Source organism: Podospora pseudocomata, assembly GCF_035222375.1.
Source record: "Podospora pseudocomata strain CBS 415.72m chromosome 1 map unlocalized CBS415.72m_1, whole genome shotgun sequence".
NCBI lineage: Eukaryota > Fungi > Ascomycota > Sordariomycetes > Sordariales > Podosporaceae > Podospora > Podospora pseudocomata.
In genome coordinates this window covers 5,502,818-5,518,345 of record NW_026946363.1, presented here as the reverse complement: position 1 = coordinate 5,518,345, position 15,528 = coordinate 5,502,818, and the positions used below count along the sequence as shown (strand labels likewise).

The window sequence follows — 15,528 nt, the reverse complement described above, 5'->3', positions numbered from 1 at the left end:
CTCAAGACTGGAAAGATGGAAAACACCCTTCGGATAGAAAATCGAAAAGTGAAGAAGGTGAGGAAAGACGGCCGGCGTGGCAGGACGGAGGGGTCAGGAGGAATTGTAAGCCGCCAACAGAAGCGGGGTGTGACCCACCATTTATTATTCGGCGGCGGTCAAGAGAGGGAGTGGAGATGCATCAGGAGCAAATCAGCGTGGAGGGTGGTAGAGGGAGGGACATTCGGGGCCTGGGGACGGTCAGGGATGTGAGAGGGTAGTGTCAAGTACCTCTCTATGCATATGACTGTACCACTGGTCCGCACCAAGTACCTCCCCATCTGCGTCTGTCAGCATCTCAGCTCCCTCCCGGCTGCCGTCCTCTACCCTCTGTTCATCTTGCCTTTGGACCATGGGGCTGCCAGGTTGTACACTCCCAGCTGTGCAGCGCGGCATAAGAAGCCATGCCTTACCCGTTGCTAGATAAATTCCAGCTAGGTACTCGGGACCAACGCGTGATAAGACTGGCCCAAGGTGTGCCACACTTGTGGCCCTCGGGACGAGCTGGGTATCGTGTGCTCCTAGTGGAGGGGGGGGGATAAGAACTGTCTTTTCCAAGGTGCGGCCGCCGTGTGGTTGGCCCATGAGCGACTTGCTCATCTTGGTGGGGGAGAACTGTCCTACCACCTCACTTGCTGTAGAAAACCAGAGATGGACGGCATCAGGGCGGGAGACGGAGCCTGGTAGCATCTCATTTTCCTTGAGTACCTGTCTTGGGGGCTGAGAGGGGGGAACTGTGAGACTGCTTGGTTAGGTTCCATGTCCCCCGTTGCGTGCGTGTGCTCCGACAGAGCAAAGGAGGCTGGTTAGGTGAATGTAGCGCAGAGATGGGCCCCGCTCTTCCACCCTGAACGAAACGTCTTCATGTGAGTGGGTGGAGGGGCACCAACGGCAGCTGGGAGGGGCACAAGTGGCATGGAAGCGAAACGAACGGGAAGCGGGATGCTGAGCCTCGTGGCTCTGTGTTGCGGGACTGACGAGACAGCAGAAAATAGAGAAGCCCATCAGACAGACGCCTGGGACGGTTTATTCCCATTCTGTAGAAACCCGAACATTGTCTCTGAATAGTTTCTAGACCCTGGCCATGGCGATATGTTCTTTCGAAGGCTCGGAAGCTGGCATCATCAAGAGGCAGCAAGCCGCGAAACAAACGGTGCGTAGGGCTAGGGGAGGGGCATCGATGCGGCTTGGCAGAAGATCTTGGCAGGCAAGGGTCGAAGCGGCTGCCCCGTGGTTGGTCTGGACGGCTACTCGCCATCTTTAGAACCGCCGGGCGTGCGTCGGGTCGTGATGCCGTGCCTGTTCACTTGGTTTCCTGTGGTTGTGAGTGCCTCTTGGCTATTTCCATCTGGTGGCTTGACAATACTACTGCATAGCTTCACTTTGTATGCAGAAAACAGGCGCCTGAAACCCGTCGTGTCTTTCCCCAGCGGCATGCAAGACAGCCCTCTTGTTCTGTACCTCCTGCACCTCCGTGGAGCCGATGTGCTGGACCCTCGCCGCCCAGGCACCTGAATTGTTGTTGTGTTGGAGAATCCTTGGCCGCCGGGCATGCAGCAGGCCAGTTGCCTTTTTGGCAACTGAGGACATGAGATACAGCAGGTCCAGCACAGGACTTGAGAAGAGGCTTTGTGTGTATGGGAAATAGGATATAAAACAGGAATTCCATCTTGCCAAACCATCCGGCATGGTGCCATCGGGTATATTGTTGTGAGAGTGAGGGGTTGATAAGACAGCTGGGTTCCATGCTGCACTGCGCCGCAGACGACACCACATTTTCCATTGAGCGTTCCCAGTTTCGCAATTGCGGGACAATCGGCACCGAAGAGACGCGAGTCAAATGGTTTGTGAATCCCTAAAAGTCGATCAAGGCTCGAGGCAAAGGCCGTATGAGATTAAGCCTGTCCCTTGAGCATCTTCTCAATGTGCTCCCGGCTATTCTTGTCCGTCGTCTCGAGGTAGTGCAGCCTCTTGGACAGAGCCTCCAACTCGGTCTCATTCTCCTTGACCTGAGAGCTCAGTTTCTCCTGCAACGTGGGCACCGGAAGCCCAACGAACCTGATAGTGGAGCAAAGGAGGTTGGTTAGTCAGGGGGTTCAAGCAACGAGCACGAGACAGGAAAGCCATACATTTTCCCGACTCCCTCGTAGACAGCCGTGTCGGGTGGCAATGATGAGATCTCGCTGCGCGTCAGCTGGGCTAGCCGCATCTCACGCTGCTTGGACGCCATCTGAGTGCGGACCAGGCCGATTTGCTGTTGCGCAGCGATGGCCTGCGACTCGATCTCTCTGACGAGCTGCGAAAGGCCCAAGGTTAGTTTGATGTAATTTCTTGCCGCCATGTTAAACTCATAATTAGGCGTTGATGCCCGACTGGCGGAATTTGTAACACTCATCTTGTCTGTGAGAGGTGACTTGCCTTTTGCAGCGCTTCGTTTGATATCGACATCTTGGGGGGTTGTGATGAGGCTGACTGGGCTGCCAAACAGATTAGGATAAGAAAGCAAGGCGATGCTTATTGTTCAGGCAGTAAAATGTCGTGAAAGTGTCGCAGCCGAGCGAGTTGCGGTAACAAATGGAAATGCAGTTGATGTCAAAGCAACTTTGCTGGGGCTCAGTGTCGTTGCTGGTCTCTTCCACTGGCCGCTGGAAATGGAAATTTAGGTTGCGGTGTTGGGCTCGTAGGCAGAACGGTGTACCCGCAACGTAATTGGTGTGTAATTCAACACCGTGCCAATACCAGCTACGCGCACATGACAGACGTCGTTGGCAAAACTCGAGAATTGCTACTCGGGTGAATGCCTCAGCAGGACAGTAGACAAGCGTTAGGTATATATTATAGACCTTTAATTTAATAGTGGAAAGCTCTGGAATAAAAATCCAGAGTGTTTGCGTTATCCTTCAAGCCCTTGATTTTACGTTTCAACCTAATTATTTTGTCCGCGAGTCGAACATCTATCATGTGGAACCGTGATCACTAACGCTCATCGTAACTATATAGCAGTTCTAGCCCAGTACCATGTTCCATAAATGAGGCTCTGCCTGTATCCCGGTGTTTTTTGATTTCTCTCTTAGCTCAACCTTTGACCCCGCCCTGCCGAAGTCGTGCTTGTCATCCGAGAATCTTGTTTTTGACTCCTTTTCGCGTAGTCGACTTGGTGTATCGTTGCTATGCTGTTGCCTTGCCACAAAGAGGGTATGGGGTGTGGGGCACATAGGCAATATACAAGGCCCTCGTCACCATCAAAAATCATCCCGGATAGTGATCTTCACCGAAGGTAGGACAGAGCCGCCTCACTGGGTCTTGAGATGAGCTGCACCCTTGGTACGCGGGACCACTTGCGGGATTGTGCGTAACGGCTTCCAGTCCAGCATAAATTCGTCCTCTTTCCCCTCCAGGCAACAGTTGGACCACAATCTCCAGAGAATCATATGGTATGCTGTGGAACAGAGTCAGCCTTGGGCACACAAAAAAAAAAAGAATGGAAATGGTTAGGTTCTGAAGGGATATTACGCACCACCTACACACAGCGTTAGTATTGACATATTTATCCTATCATGGAAGCATGGGGGGCGCAGGAGGAACATACCAAGACCGGTTAGGATGTGCCACCATCCATGCCCTTCAAAGATGATGGCCCACGGTAGAAGAACCTTTTGCTTCGTTTGCGTGATGTGGTGACAAAAGACGTTATCAATGTTCCAGATGAGGAAACCAGCCAGAAACATGAAAATGCCTTGCCATTTAAAATCAGCCTCCTGCTGTATAACCATAGGTATTGTGTAAGTAGGACATACCTGTCAGAGCCAGTGTCCACATTTCCTTCATGTGCTGGTCACACGTGGCAGGGTTCCTTTTCTTGAACGCCGGTCGCAACACACTGTCTCACAGTTAGTGTGCCAAATTCAAATACGCACTAGTCAATTTCCCTCTGTTTGACATACCCTTCCAGGACGTGGAATCCGCGGAAGATTGTTGACGCCGTCAATAAACCATAAGCCACCTGATGGAAGACTGGGTCCTTTGCGTAAAGATAATAAACCGTGATAAAAGTGGCAAGTCCCAGCAGGAATACCGCAAGAAGACCCTTCACAGCAGGAGACTTGTTGGTTCCAAAAGCTACGTATGCCATGATGCAGATGGTGTATATCATGGGGAGTTCGTCTGCGAGTTGCATCTCATCTGCATTCCACGTTAGAACAGGACAAGTACCCACACTATCACTCAAGGAGAACTTACACTTCAGCGTAGTATGGAACGCCATGCTACCGAGACCCACGACAATGTAGCCGAGAAACACGAGGATGAACACCTTGGAGTGCGCATACTTGATGACATTGCGTAGTCCTTTGAAGCCAAGGTACATAAAAACCAAGTTTGTAAGTGTGTTGACCACTTCAGCACAGTAGTAGCTGATGTTGTAGTCCTAGACGTTCTGATCAGCCAAGGCTTTCCGACGAGTTGGGGCACAAAAGGGGGTTTGTTTACCTCTTCACACCAGTTCAACGTCGACGTTTGCTCCCCCCAAAACCCAGTTCGCGCCTCCCGGTAAGGAATCCGAAATGCCGAAGCCAATGCCATTGTGTACGACACTCAAGCGACACCCCGTCTCATAACAATGGTGCGAAATAAGCAAGGCAACAAAGTGGACAGAGATCTGGTGTTTGAGCTTCGAGCACAATGCGCACGCCAAGAGACGGGTTGCGCTGGTTATCCGTCTCGGTTCCGCTGTGCTGGGCCTCCTCTTGCTGGTCTCAGGGCCAATATGTAACGCACGTAAATATCGAGTGTGTTTGAAAGTGTGTTGGTGCAACAACAACCAGCGCAGGATCAAAACCAGTATTTTGTGAGGTCCCGGCCTAGGTGAGGTTCTTGTGCGTGCCGTCAGCCGATAAATACCGGCTCGACCGGAAAACGAGGGTGGAGGGTTAGAAGGGAGGATGCCGGAAGTGGCTGATTCGGAATCAAACACTGGACAGCAACCTAGAAGGCAGGGCCTGAAATTTATAACTTGGGGGCAATGCCAACGTATTGTTCTTCGCTGTGAACTTTGGTGTTGGTGTTTCCCAACCTGCTTTTCGAACGCAGTAGCAAGAATCATGGAACTTTGGAAGCAACGATAACGATAAGCCTCGTCTCGACCTTGAATTATGAATGTTCAGAGATGTAGCACTGCGATACTGGTGGATCCTGGCAGATGATGTAATGATGCACGTTCTCGGCAACTTTTACATCTCTAACCACCGTATATCAAGGTGGCATGAGGGTTAATGGAAGCTTCAGTCATATAGAAGCTGCCGTCAAAGTGTATCTCGGTGGTATAACATGCTATAAAATAAAATACTTGGATGGAGTCTTTGAAATTCGAATTCTCAAACAACAAACGCCGTTGGTCATGCTGACTTGGATGGCCTGTGCGTTGACTTTGAAGCAGGTCGGCCCCACCTGAAGGGCTGAACCGAGAGCTGTAGCGGATCCAATTGGCTCTCTGGAGTCAGGACCACCTCGCTGACAGTTGCCGAACAATTACGAATCCCTGGAAGGCTTGGACACTCTGTAAGTTTGGCGTGGCCTTTCGCCAAGGACCAAGCACTTGTGTTGAGGAAGAACACGAGACCAACCCTTCCGCAACAGTAATTCGTCTTACTGTGTCGACATGCGTCACGACCGGATTCTGGCTTCTCGGTGTACCTGGATGTAGAGCGACAAGCTGCAAGTGAAGCAGGCATCGGAAGATTGCGAGCCTGCCGTACCTATCTACCTATCTACCTATCTACCCTCCTCCCTCGACGATTTGTGATGGATCGAATGTAACGGCGACCACCGCACTTATACCGTTGTCCCCCGCCTTTGTATGGCAACGTCATAGCGAGCACTGCCGTGCTGTTGTTATTTTGAGCAATGGCCGCGCGATGGGGGTCGTTTCTGACCCAAGCCGTAGCTGGTGTGGAAGCTCGCCTGGATAATATACTCAGCGAGGACAATGATGGCTCGGCGCAAACGAAGGAGGCCAAGCCCGCCCCTCCTGCTTCGCCAGTGAAGCAATCGCCAGGTATGCTTGATGATCGAAGCTCTTCCCAGAAGGCTGTAGGTTTCTGACAGTATGGATTCCTTGCAGGGCCCTCCAGGACCTCCTCGAGCACCCGTGCAAACGATCGGCTCCAAGAAAGGCTTGCGCGGGCCATAGCTGCGAAAACGGCCGGTCAAAAGCCCCTTTCTGCGCAAGGAAGCCCGCGCCAAAGTCTAGACGCAGCGAGCCGCACATCGATCGATAGTATAGGTCCGGCGAGTCCAGCATTGAAGGATGCGCCAAGGGATACTTCTTCGCCGCGGGGCTCCCTGGATGTTGTCAGAACGTCCCAAGATAATGCCGTGAAGGAAGTTGATACCAAACAAGACTTGAAGAATGGGACAACAACGGAACAGGGGGTCACAGATGATGCCAACGGCGCGAAGGTATCCCCCGAGGCACCACCGCCAGCCGAAGTGCCTCTCCTGAACACGCCAACCGTGGAAGCGCCCACCCCTGCTCCTGCCCCTGAAACAGAGGAGATCATCACCAACAAGCCCGACCAAACAACAGTTGGAGACGAAGAAACGCAGAAGGATGGCAATAATGTGCCGGACGTGGCTCAGACCCAGCAGCAGGAGGAGATTCATGGCTACATAGAGCGCATCGATGCTCTTGAAGCCAAACTGCAGTTTCTCGCGAGAGAGGCCACAGACTCAGCCAGGAAGGCCGCCCTTGCTGCACCGGCTGGGAGTCTCGAGAAGAAGTTGGCGGAAAAGGACCAGCAGATCGCCCAGCTCATGGAGGAGGGCAAGAAGCTCGCCAGTACTGAGCAAAAGCACCGTACGATCATGAAGAAGTTGCAGCTCAAAGTTGGCGAGGGTGAGAAGGAGATTAACAACCTGAAGATGGCAAAGGACAAATCTGACAAGGAGTTGGATAATTTGCGCCTGCGCGCTCGCCGAGCAGATGAGCTGGAAAGATCACAGGTGGTTCTACAAAAGCAGTATGATCAAGCTCAGAAGGAACTCGGCAGCTTGCGACCAGAGATACGGTCGAAGGATGCTACCATCGCGGACCTCAGAAGTCAACTGCAAAAAGCCAAAGAACAAGTAGACGAGCTATCGACCAAGGCAAACGAACGCCCGAGAGAACAGGATAAGCGACGTATCGATGATCTGGAAGAGCAGGTGGCTGCTCTCAAGGTCGAAAAGACTCTGGTGGCAGATCGTGCCAAAGCGCAAGCAAACGACCTTCGAGAGCAGGTGGAAAGGGCGAACGAGCGAGCCCGTGTGCAAGAGTTGGAGCTAAAGGCTGAGGTCCAGATGATGGAAGGGAAGCTCGAGGCCATGAGGATGCGAGTAGAGGAGGCATCTTCGGGTGTGGCTGGAGACTCGCAAGCCAAACTACTGCGGCAGATCGAACAGCTGCAGACACAGTACTCCATCGCGAGTGAAAACTGGCAGGGAATTGAGACCAACTTGCTGGCTCGTATTGCTGGGCTGGAAAAGGAAAGAGACGAGGCTCTTCAAAGAGAATCGGACATGAGGCGGAAAGCTCGCGAGGCGGTAAGTCTCGAATGCTGTGCCATGAGTCCCCGACAACTACTGACAATGCAGCAGGCCGTCCGCGCAAAGCGCCACGAAGAGGAACTGGAAGAGACCAAGACCAAAATCCCCACGATCCAACAAGATGTCAAATCCTACCAAGCCCAACTTGACGCCCTCACCAGACGTGCTGAAGCGGCTGAAACGGCCCTCTCAGAAGCAAAGTCTGAGCTCGAAAAGCAAAAGCAAGCCTTCGAAGCCGAAAAGGAAAGAATCCAAACCAGCTTTCACCAACCCATCGTCGAGCGCCCCCGCTCCTGGCTCGAGGATCTCCCTGGCACCCCCTTGTTCAAACCAGACAGCCGCCCTGCCTCGCCTCAGCTCTCCGCCGTCCCTCAGCGAACATTTAGCACCGACTTCTTGGGCATCCAAACCCTTACCAGCAAGGCGAGGAAGATTTCTGGCGCGCAGTCCAGCAACAGCGAGGCGGGGGATGCCAACTCCCGAATCGGGCTGCCCGTCCCCGGAATGGGTTCTTTTAGTCGAAGACCCTCGGCCCAACCGCCTGCCCGCCCCACTCTGCCCTCCCATCCGACGAGCAACAGTGGGATCTTCAGCCCCACGTCTATTTTCAGCCCTACGAGTGAGGCTGCCCCGCCTTCGATATTGAATAACCACCGGGAGATCCAGCAAGGGGAAGACGCCTTCAGTGGGAGTGGCGGGAGGGATAACGATAAAAACAACATCATGCAGGATATGGTCTCCGTCTCCACTGTTGCTGCCGGGCCGTCGGTTCAGTTGGTGGAGAGGATGAGCGCCGCGATTAGGAGGCTGGAGTCGGAGAAGGTGGCGGCGAAGGAGGAGTTGTCGAGGATTTCGAAGCAGAGGGATGAGGCGAGGGCGGAGATTGTGGCTATGATGAAGAAGGTGGAGGAAAACAGTGCTGCGGTGAAGAGGGTGGAGGTGTTGGAGGGGGAGGTGAGGGAGGTGAAGGAGCGGTATGAGACAACGCTGGAGCTGCTGGGGGAGAAGAGCGAGGAGGTGGAGGAGTTGAGAGCTGATGTGGAGGATGTTAAGGCTATGTATAGGGAGCTGGTGGAGAGGACTATTAAGTAGTTTGTGCGGTGGGAGGAAGAGAGGGGGGGGGTGGGGGGACGGAACGACAATTTATAAATTTTGCATGGGCATTGCGGTTGTAATTTCGTAGAGGACATCAAACATTGTTTAATCACATCTGGCAGTGTGCGCGGTTGAATATGTACCTCACTGATTCTTCAATTTTCGAGCCCCTATACTCTTTTGCTCCGCGCCGCTATGCAGTTCACACATGTTCATTACAAGTACGATAACCCCGTAACCTCATCCCTCAACTTAAAACTTCCTACTAGCAGCCAAGGTCGGCTTCCACTCCAACGGGTGTGTCTCTGGCGTGGCATCGGGATCCTCTTTCCAGATTTTGACTATCGCAACGTTTAGCACATAAACCCCCTCTCATCCATTTTGTCAGAAGGAAAAAACTTACTAGTCTTATCAGCCTCACCACAGATCAACCTCGACCCCGAATGGTCAAAAATGGAGCTCATCACCCCCGACTCAGCATCCAAACTGCCCGGCTGAGCCGTCGTGTCCAACGCCTGGAACCTATGCCCGCTCTTCCAGTCCCAAAAGCTCATCGACCCGTTGTCTCCACCCGAAAACAACACGTTCTGGTCGTTGACCGACAGGGTGTTGATAATGGCGTTGTGGCCGTCAAAGTTCTGCATGAAGGCTCCCTCGGGGCACTTCCACTGCTTGATGCTCCCTGTGCTGCCTGTTGCGAAGGTGAACTCGGTTGGGTGGGTGGTCAAGGCGCGGACGCCCTTTTTGTGGTGGGTCAGCACGCCCATCGTCTTGCCCGCGGCGAGATCCCACATTCGGACGGTGGAGTCCAAGCTGCCGGTTATGACTTGGGGGTCGGCTTCTTGACAGACAAGGTCGGCGACGGTGCCGGTGTGGCCCGACAGGACATGGACATTGCTTCGGGTGCGCATGTCCCATACACGAGCTACGCCGTCGCGGCCACCGGTGACGAGGACGTCGAGGGTTGGGTGGAGCTTGAGGGTGTATACACCTGACAAATGGCCGTGGTAGTGACGGATGACCTTGTTTGTTTCCAGATCCCAGCACTTAACCATCTTGTCTTCACCGCAGGAGAACATGTAGGGATGTCGTGGTGATACCGCCAGGCCGCGGACCGTCGAGATGTGACCGGTGAGGGTGAGCTTGAGTTGGCCAGAGGCCAGGTCCCAAATTTTGATGGTGCGGTCGCCGGCGCCCGAGGCGAACCACTTGTTGTTTGGCTCGACGGCGAGAGCTCGCACCCAGCCGAGATGGCCGCTGATGACACGCTGGAGCTTCCAAGGTGGGTGCCAGTCTGGTCGGGGCTGTGCGAGGAGGTTGTCTTGCCGGCGGGTGAGGCTCATATTTTGGGGGTCGTTGCGGTTTGCGCTCGGTTTTGCGCCAGCACCAGCAGCGCCAGCGTCGCCTGGTCTTCTGGAGAGGACAAGAGCGTTGGAACCAGGCCCGGTCTTGTTCGCCGGTATCCCTTCTATCAATTTGCGCGCGTGCTCCTCTGACTTTGATGGTGCTTCTTCGGCTGCTTTTGGCTTCTTCTTGCGAGGACCGGCAGCCGGGAGCTTCTTCGCGATGACTTCGGGTAGGGTCTGAACGTCTTCATATTCGGCGTGAAGGCGGAGGGAGAGGGATGTTTTTGAGATGTCGGGATCTTCTGATGCCAGTCCGGGATCGAGCTTTAGTCGTTTCCTTCCCGAATCTGTGGATGTGTTGGCGTAGATGGATTTCGATTTGCGGGCGTTGGCCAGGATCAAGGACTCGAGATGGGATACTTCCGTCTCGAGGCCAGCGCCGTTGGCAACCTCAGCTGCCATGGTGAAGAATTAAAGCTGTGTAAGCGTGTCACTCGATATAGTCGTGGATGGAATTTTGGGCCGTCAGTTTCGGTGTCTGGTGGTGGATTTGTCGCAGTCAAGCAGTTCTCAGTCGCGTCGATGATGATAATGATGAACGATAGCGATGGCTCCGCCTGTCCAATGCGCGGTTGACATTGGATCCCCAAAATTTCCAGGCGTGTGGCTGAAGCTCGGGCCAGCCTAGAGCTACAGGGGTAGTTGAAGGGGCCCCACACAGTGCCTTCTTCTTGACACTGCTATGGCGGGGTGGTCTGATGTGGAAGGCATCACTTATATGACGCCGCCTTCAGCAGCGAATCAACTAAATACAATTACATTCTTCAGCTTCAACTAAATACCTGGAAATACCAAACAAATCAGAGCCAAAATGGAAAATCAAGACAAGTTCGCCATCCACGCAGCCGCTCGTGACGGGAAAGGCAAGTGAAGCTAGCCAACGGTGTGTGTTCAACCGGTGACTTGGACTCTGACTCCCAGAATAGCGACCGTTGTAGAGTCTTTGCTGAATGTAAGTAGCTGTCCGCCATGTGATGATGATATGGTCGGTCTAACCATACCAACAGGCCAATCCCAAGCTTGCCAAGCTGAAAGACGATGATGGCCGTCTTCCCATCCACTGGGCGGCTTCGTATAACCACCACGAGATTGTCAACCTCCTCGTTCAACAGAAAGGGTTTGATGTCGACGTCAAAGTATATAAGATATTCCCAGCATACCTGCTACTTGGAACAGCTTTCTGACCTCACTTGTAGGATGACATGGGCTGGACCCCTCTCATGATCGCAGCCAGCGTCAAGGACTCGGACAGAGTGGTCGATCTCCTCCTTGCCAGAGATGCCGACGTGAATGAGACAAGTACGTCCATGTTACCCTACCACGTCTTGATTGGCCCTTTTAACACACTACCGCATTTCTCCTTTACCACATTACCCCTTTACCACATTACCCCTTTACCACATATTAGCACACACATTTACACATTACCACATGGCACATGCCCCCTTCCCGTCCTCATGCTACTCATTTACTAACAAAAATCCAGATGATAACGGCCAAGTACATCCCCTCCCCCCTTCTCCCCTGCCCCTTCCACCACCTAACTCCTCTCTAGACAGTCCTCCACTTCATAGCCTCCAAGTCCAACCTCGACCTCGCCCGCAAGCTCCTCGAAGAGCACAAACCTCCCGCTTCCGTACGCGTCCGCGACAAGCGAGGCCAGTACCCCCTCCACCGCGCCGCCGCCGTCGGTTCGGTCCCCTTGATCAACCTGTTTCTCAAGCACAAAAGTCCCCTTAACGCCAGCGATTCAGCTGGACAAACGGCGTTGCATCATGCTATTGCCGAGGGGCATGGTATGTTATCTATTCTTCTCCAGCAAGAACGGTTCAAGGCTGATGATGGTGATGATGATGATGATGATAGGTGACGCGGCTGTGGTGTTGATGAAAGCTGGGGCTGAGATGGACAGGAAGGATAATGATGGGCTTCTGCCTTTGGAGGTGGCGCCTGGGATTGATGTAAGTCTTGTGATGGTGCGGGGGTTGATGTGGTATGTGTAGCTGACGGACGGGGGAACAGGTCAAGAAGTATATTCAACGAAAGGCGGAGGAGGAGGGGATTGATCTTCCATAGGGTATGTCACAGTATCTAGACAAAACTGTATCAAGGGTGGAAACATAGATATCAAAACATCGTCTGTGGTCTATAAAGTTTCTGTCCATATGCAAAATGGGTATTTTTTTCTTCGTTAAAGCATCACACCCATCCCTTTAATCTCAGGATCATCCCTAAACGCCAACCTAATCTCTTCATCCCCCACCGCCAGCCGCATTTTGCTCGGCCTCTCCGGCCTCTGCCCCTCCAGATTGATAATCCCGGCCCCGGTAAGATCAACAGCAGCAGAACCCAACCCAGCCGGTCTGATCAACTGCCCCGTCTGCTTCGCCTTTGTAATCATCAACCCTGTTCCATCGTCTGCCCCTTCCCCCTTCTGCCCTGTAGCCCTTTTCTCCAATAACTTCAACGGCCGAGACTCATTGACCGTCAGCTTGAGCATCCGCTGCATCTCCTCGAGCACATCCCCAAACGTACTCTCCGCCAACCCCGTCCTCTGAATCCGTAAGCACAGCGCCGTCAACAAAAGTTTCGAGGCAAAGGGCAAAGAGCGGAGGTATTGCTGCAGCGGGTTGGAAGTGGCCTCGTTGATAGCTCTTCGGACAGTCTCGATCGTTACCCTCCCAGCAGAACTCTTCTTCTTTTTCTGGGGCGATTCGTCCTTCTTCCTCGCGGGGGTTTTCGTCGGCGTATTTGGCGTGGCATCGTCGGAAAGGTCATTAACTTTCGCATCTGCTTCCGCCAGTTCGACCGCTCGTCGACAGATATCCAGAGCCCGGCGGGCGTCACCGCTGACGGCAGCTACCTTCCTCGCCGCGAATTGGATTGCATCCGGGTCCACGATGTCACCTGGGACACCTTCCAGGCGAGACTGGACGATACGCATGAGCTGTTCGTGGTTGTACCCCGGGAACGTGATACGCGTCAAACCAAGACGGGAGCTGATTTTGTTAGAGAGGGTTCGTTCGGGCAAGTCCATCGTGTTGGCTACCGCCAGGACGATGAGCCTGGAGTGGCGGAGGCCGGGCCAGTTGAAAAAGTTGTACATGACGCCCTGGTTTTTGGTCACCAGCTGGTCGAGTTCGTCCATCAACACCACGCAGGGCACACGACGGGGGGAGGGGTGGCTGAATTCTCGCTCCAGAAGGTCGAGGGCTTGGGCCGGGGAAACGCGCTGGCCTTTGAGGGCTTCCCACAGCAAGGCGTAAGATTGATGGGGGTCGGTGATTTTCATGCCGTTGATCTCGACAAAGATAAAGTCATCGAGCTCGTCGGCGCGAACGGCGGCATCGAGGTGGGAAACTACCTCGCGCACGGTGGCGGTTTTGCCTGTACCCGGAGTACCAGAGATGTAGATGCAGGTTCCGGAGCCGTCGGTGATGGCAGCTTCGAGGTGCGAATAGACGAGACTGAACTCGGATTCGCGACATGGTAGACTGGTGGGAACTGAAGCGACGTGGAGCTGGGTGCGGGCTACCTGATATGGGGAGGCGTGAACGTGCATAGGAGAGAGGACTCGGGTGGCTAGGGGTGTGAATTCAAGGTGCTTTTTGACGACGATGCGGCGGTGGGAGGAGGGGGTTGCCGGTTTGTTGCCTGTCTTTTTGTGTCGGCTGCTGGGGGTGACGGCGTCCCTGGTACGAGCCTTCTTTGGGGTGCGGTAGACGCCAGGGGCATATTCTCCATCTGCTTCTGGGTCGGCCTCAAACTTGTAGTCTCGCTCGGGGGATTCGTCTTTCGCGGGCTTCTTTTTCCGAGTTGCCTTGGTCTCCTTCTGAAGCCGCTCCTGGAGAGCCTCGAGGTCTTCCCTGCTGTGGTAGATATCCTCCCAGATGAACTCCTCGGTGTAGGTGCATGTTCTGGTGTTGCAGCCCCTTCGGCAAACAAATACTTTTCCATACTCCTTGGATTTGCGTGGCACTTTGCCAGTTGGGAATTCGTTCATGAAGGCTTGCTGCGACATAACATGGGCCTTGCCATTGATGGTCGACAAGGCGTTGACATCGAACGAGGTGGTGATGTAGAGCTCGTTCTATAGAGGCAGAAAAAGTTAACAACTCGAGATCAAGGCAAAGACAAAGCCCAATCACACACACCTCCACATAATCCGTCCTCTTCTTTGCGCTGCGAATCTCGTTTGGCGACGAGAACCACATGAAGTTGGCGGCCATCTCGCCCTCCTCGTCCTCCTGGAACTCGCATATTATGCCAACCCAGGCTTCGTTGAAGCTATCGGCCTTCAGCAGCATCGTGTCTCCCAAATAGCACTCGAAATTGCCATTACGAGCGCCAATAATCTGGCCATCTTGCCACGTAGCTCGTTTTCGTTTCCTCCCATTGTTTTCCTCAGTGTCTGGCTCGTTGGCATAAATCCATTCCCACGGAAGGTCTTCTGTTCCCAGCTCGTCGTCAGAATCCTCTCTTAGGATGCCCGGGAGATAGCGCTTTCTCGAGCGCCCATCGACGACGCCAGGCATTGTTGAAGATTTCTCGGAATCGGTTGATGGGAAGGTAAACAATGCGAACAGATGCGAAAGGCTGCAGCGGTTATCTGTGAATTGGCTCTGTTGACCGATACACTGGTCTATTCGAGTCCAAAATGACGAACAGCTGAGTGAAATAGGTCATCAATTGACAATTTTAGTAGAGGGCGGTCTGGCTTGTGGTTTTTGGTGCTTCTGCCTCAACTCAAAAGGGGACCCTCCGTCGCGTCGATAGACGCGTTCCATGCGGGCGCGCCTAAATCTATTAAGACCCCTGCCAGCCAAATGCTTCCTTAGCCACAATGACGTTTTGAGACCAGTGGGAATGCCAAGATGCTATGCAAGTAACCGGTATATCTCTGTAGGCCAAACAGTCTCCAAACGGGACGTCGATTCACTGGATATCTGACGAACACTTGCATACGGCCTCATCTGCTTTCCAGTATCAACATAGGAGTAGAAATGAGACTCTGTATTCGTTTCATTGCTTTCAACAAAGTCTTTTAATTGCTCATTTTGCCTATTCTGCCTGGTCTCACATCGTAGACCGATAAACGACCGACCCCATGTCCACCATAAGTAACTCTAAATATTCTTGCGGGCAAGAGTTGATTGAGTCTTGTCTTTGAGTAGTCAGATATTCGATTGCTTAACACACGGTTAACCTCTTTGGTCGGCCCTCAAGCTCTGATACACGTGATCACCGCACTTTTTGAAGGCTAGAGCGTGACTACCTTACCTTGTGGCTGTTTTCGTGCCTTCCATTTTATTTTATTTTTTGAAACTCCCGATTGTCTCCTCCAAGCCTTTCTGACGTTCGGCCTTCTTTTTTTCGAAATTGTCCGATAATACATCTTCTGCCCTTG

General features: G+C 53.2%; 6 protein-coding genes across 6 annotated transcripts; 2 read left to right on the top strand and 4 right to left on the bottom strand.

Moving 5' to 3' along the window:
- Window positions 1-1,934: 1,934 nt before the first annotated feature.
- On the bottom strand, window positions 1,935-2,682 carry QC762_118540 (uncharacterized protein; the record flags this gene model as incomplete). Its single annotated transcript, XM_062886291.1, has 3 exons — window positions 2,458-2,682; window positions 2,169-2,335; window positions 1,935-2,097 (listed from the first exon to the last, which is right to left on the bottom strand). Exons 1-3 carry the CDS (start codon window positions 2,485-2,487, stop codon window positions 1,935-1,937), a joined length of 360 nt encoding a protein of 119 aa, XP_062749363.1. The 5' UTR covers window positions 2,488-2,682.
- A 168-nt stretch (window positions 2,683-2,850) lies between these two features.
- On the bottom strand, window positions 2,851-5,114 carry YDC1 (alkaline ceramidase ydc1). Its single transcript, XM_062886290.1, is given in 7 exon segments — window positions 2,851-3,478; window positions 3,629-3,775; window positions 3,837-3,919; window positions 3,984-4,221; window positions 4,279-4,465; window positions 4,528-4,941; window positions 4,961-5,114. 6 exon segments carry the CDS (start codon window positions 4,618-4,620, stop codon window positions 3,333-3,335), a joined length of 894 nt encoding a protein of 297 aa, XP_062749362.1. The 5' UTR covers window positions 4,621-4,941; window positions 4,961-5,114; the 3' UTR covers window positions 2,851-3,332.
- Window positions 5,115-5,940: 826 nt separating this feature from the next.
- Window positions 5,941-8,712, top strand: QC762_118520 (uncharacterized protein; the record flags this gene model as incomplete). Its single annotated transcript, XM_062886289.1, has 3 exons — window positions 5,941-6,091; window positions 6,158-7,617; window positions 7,672-8,712. The coding sequence occupies 3 exons, from the start codon at window positions 5,941-5,943 to the stop codon at window positions 8,710-8,712; spliced, it is 2,652 nt and encodes an 883-aa protein (XP_062749361.1).
- A 116-nt stretch (window positions 8,713-8,828) lies between these two features.
- Window positions 8,829-10,678, bottom strand: PRP46 (pre-mRNA-splicing factor prp46). The gene is made up of 2 exons (XM_062886288.1): window positions 9,119-10,678; window positions 8,829-9,056 (listed from the first exon to the last, which is right to left on the bottom strand). Exons 1-2 carry the CDS (start codon window positions 10,521-10,523, stop codon window positions 8,968-8,970), a joined length of 1,494 nt encoding a protein of 497 aa, XP_062749360.1. The 5' UTR covers window positions 10,524-10,678; the 3' UTR covers window positions 8,829-8,967.
- Window positions 10,679-10,932: 254 nt separating this feature from the next.
- NAS6 (putative ankyrin-repeat protein) lies at window positions 10,933-12,293 on the top strand (the record flags this gene model as incomplete). Its single annotated transcript, XM_062886287.1, has 8 exons — window positions 10,933-10,972; window positions 11,048-11,073; window positions 11,129-11,257; window positions 11,318-11,420; window positions 11,608-11,621; window positions 11,677-11,917; window positions 11,988-12,082; window positions 12,144-12,293. The coding sequence occupies 8 exons, from the start codon at window positions 10,933-10,935 to the stop codon at window positions 12,195-12,197; spliced, it is 702 nt and encodes a 233-aa protein (XP_062749359.1). The 3' UTR covers window positions 12,198-12,293.
- A 19-nt stretch (window positions 12,294-12,312) lies between these two features.
- ORC1 (Origin recognition complex, subunit 1) lies at window positions 12,313-14,928 on the bottom strand (the record flags this gene model as incomplete). Its single annotated transcript, XM_062886286.1, has 2 exons — window positions 14,276-14,928; window positions 12,313-14,211 (listed from the first exon to the last, which is right to left on the bottom strand). The coding sequence occupies exons 1-2, from the start codon at window positions 14,654-14,656 to the stop codon at window positions 12,313-12,315; spliced, it is 2,280 nt and encodes a 759-aa protein (XP_062749358.1). The 5' UTR covers window positions 14,657-14,928.
- Between the last annotated feature and the right edge of the window lie 600 nt (window positions 14,929-15,528).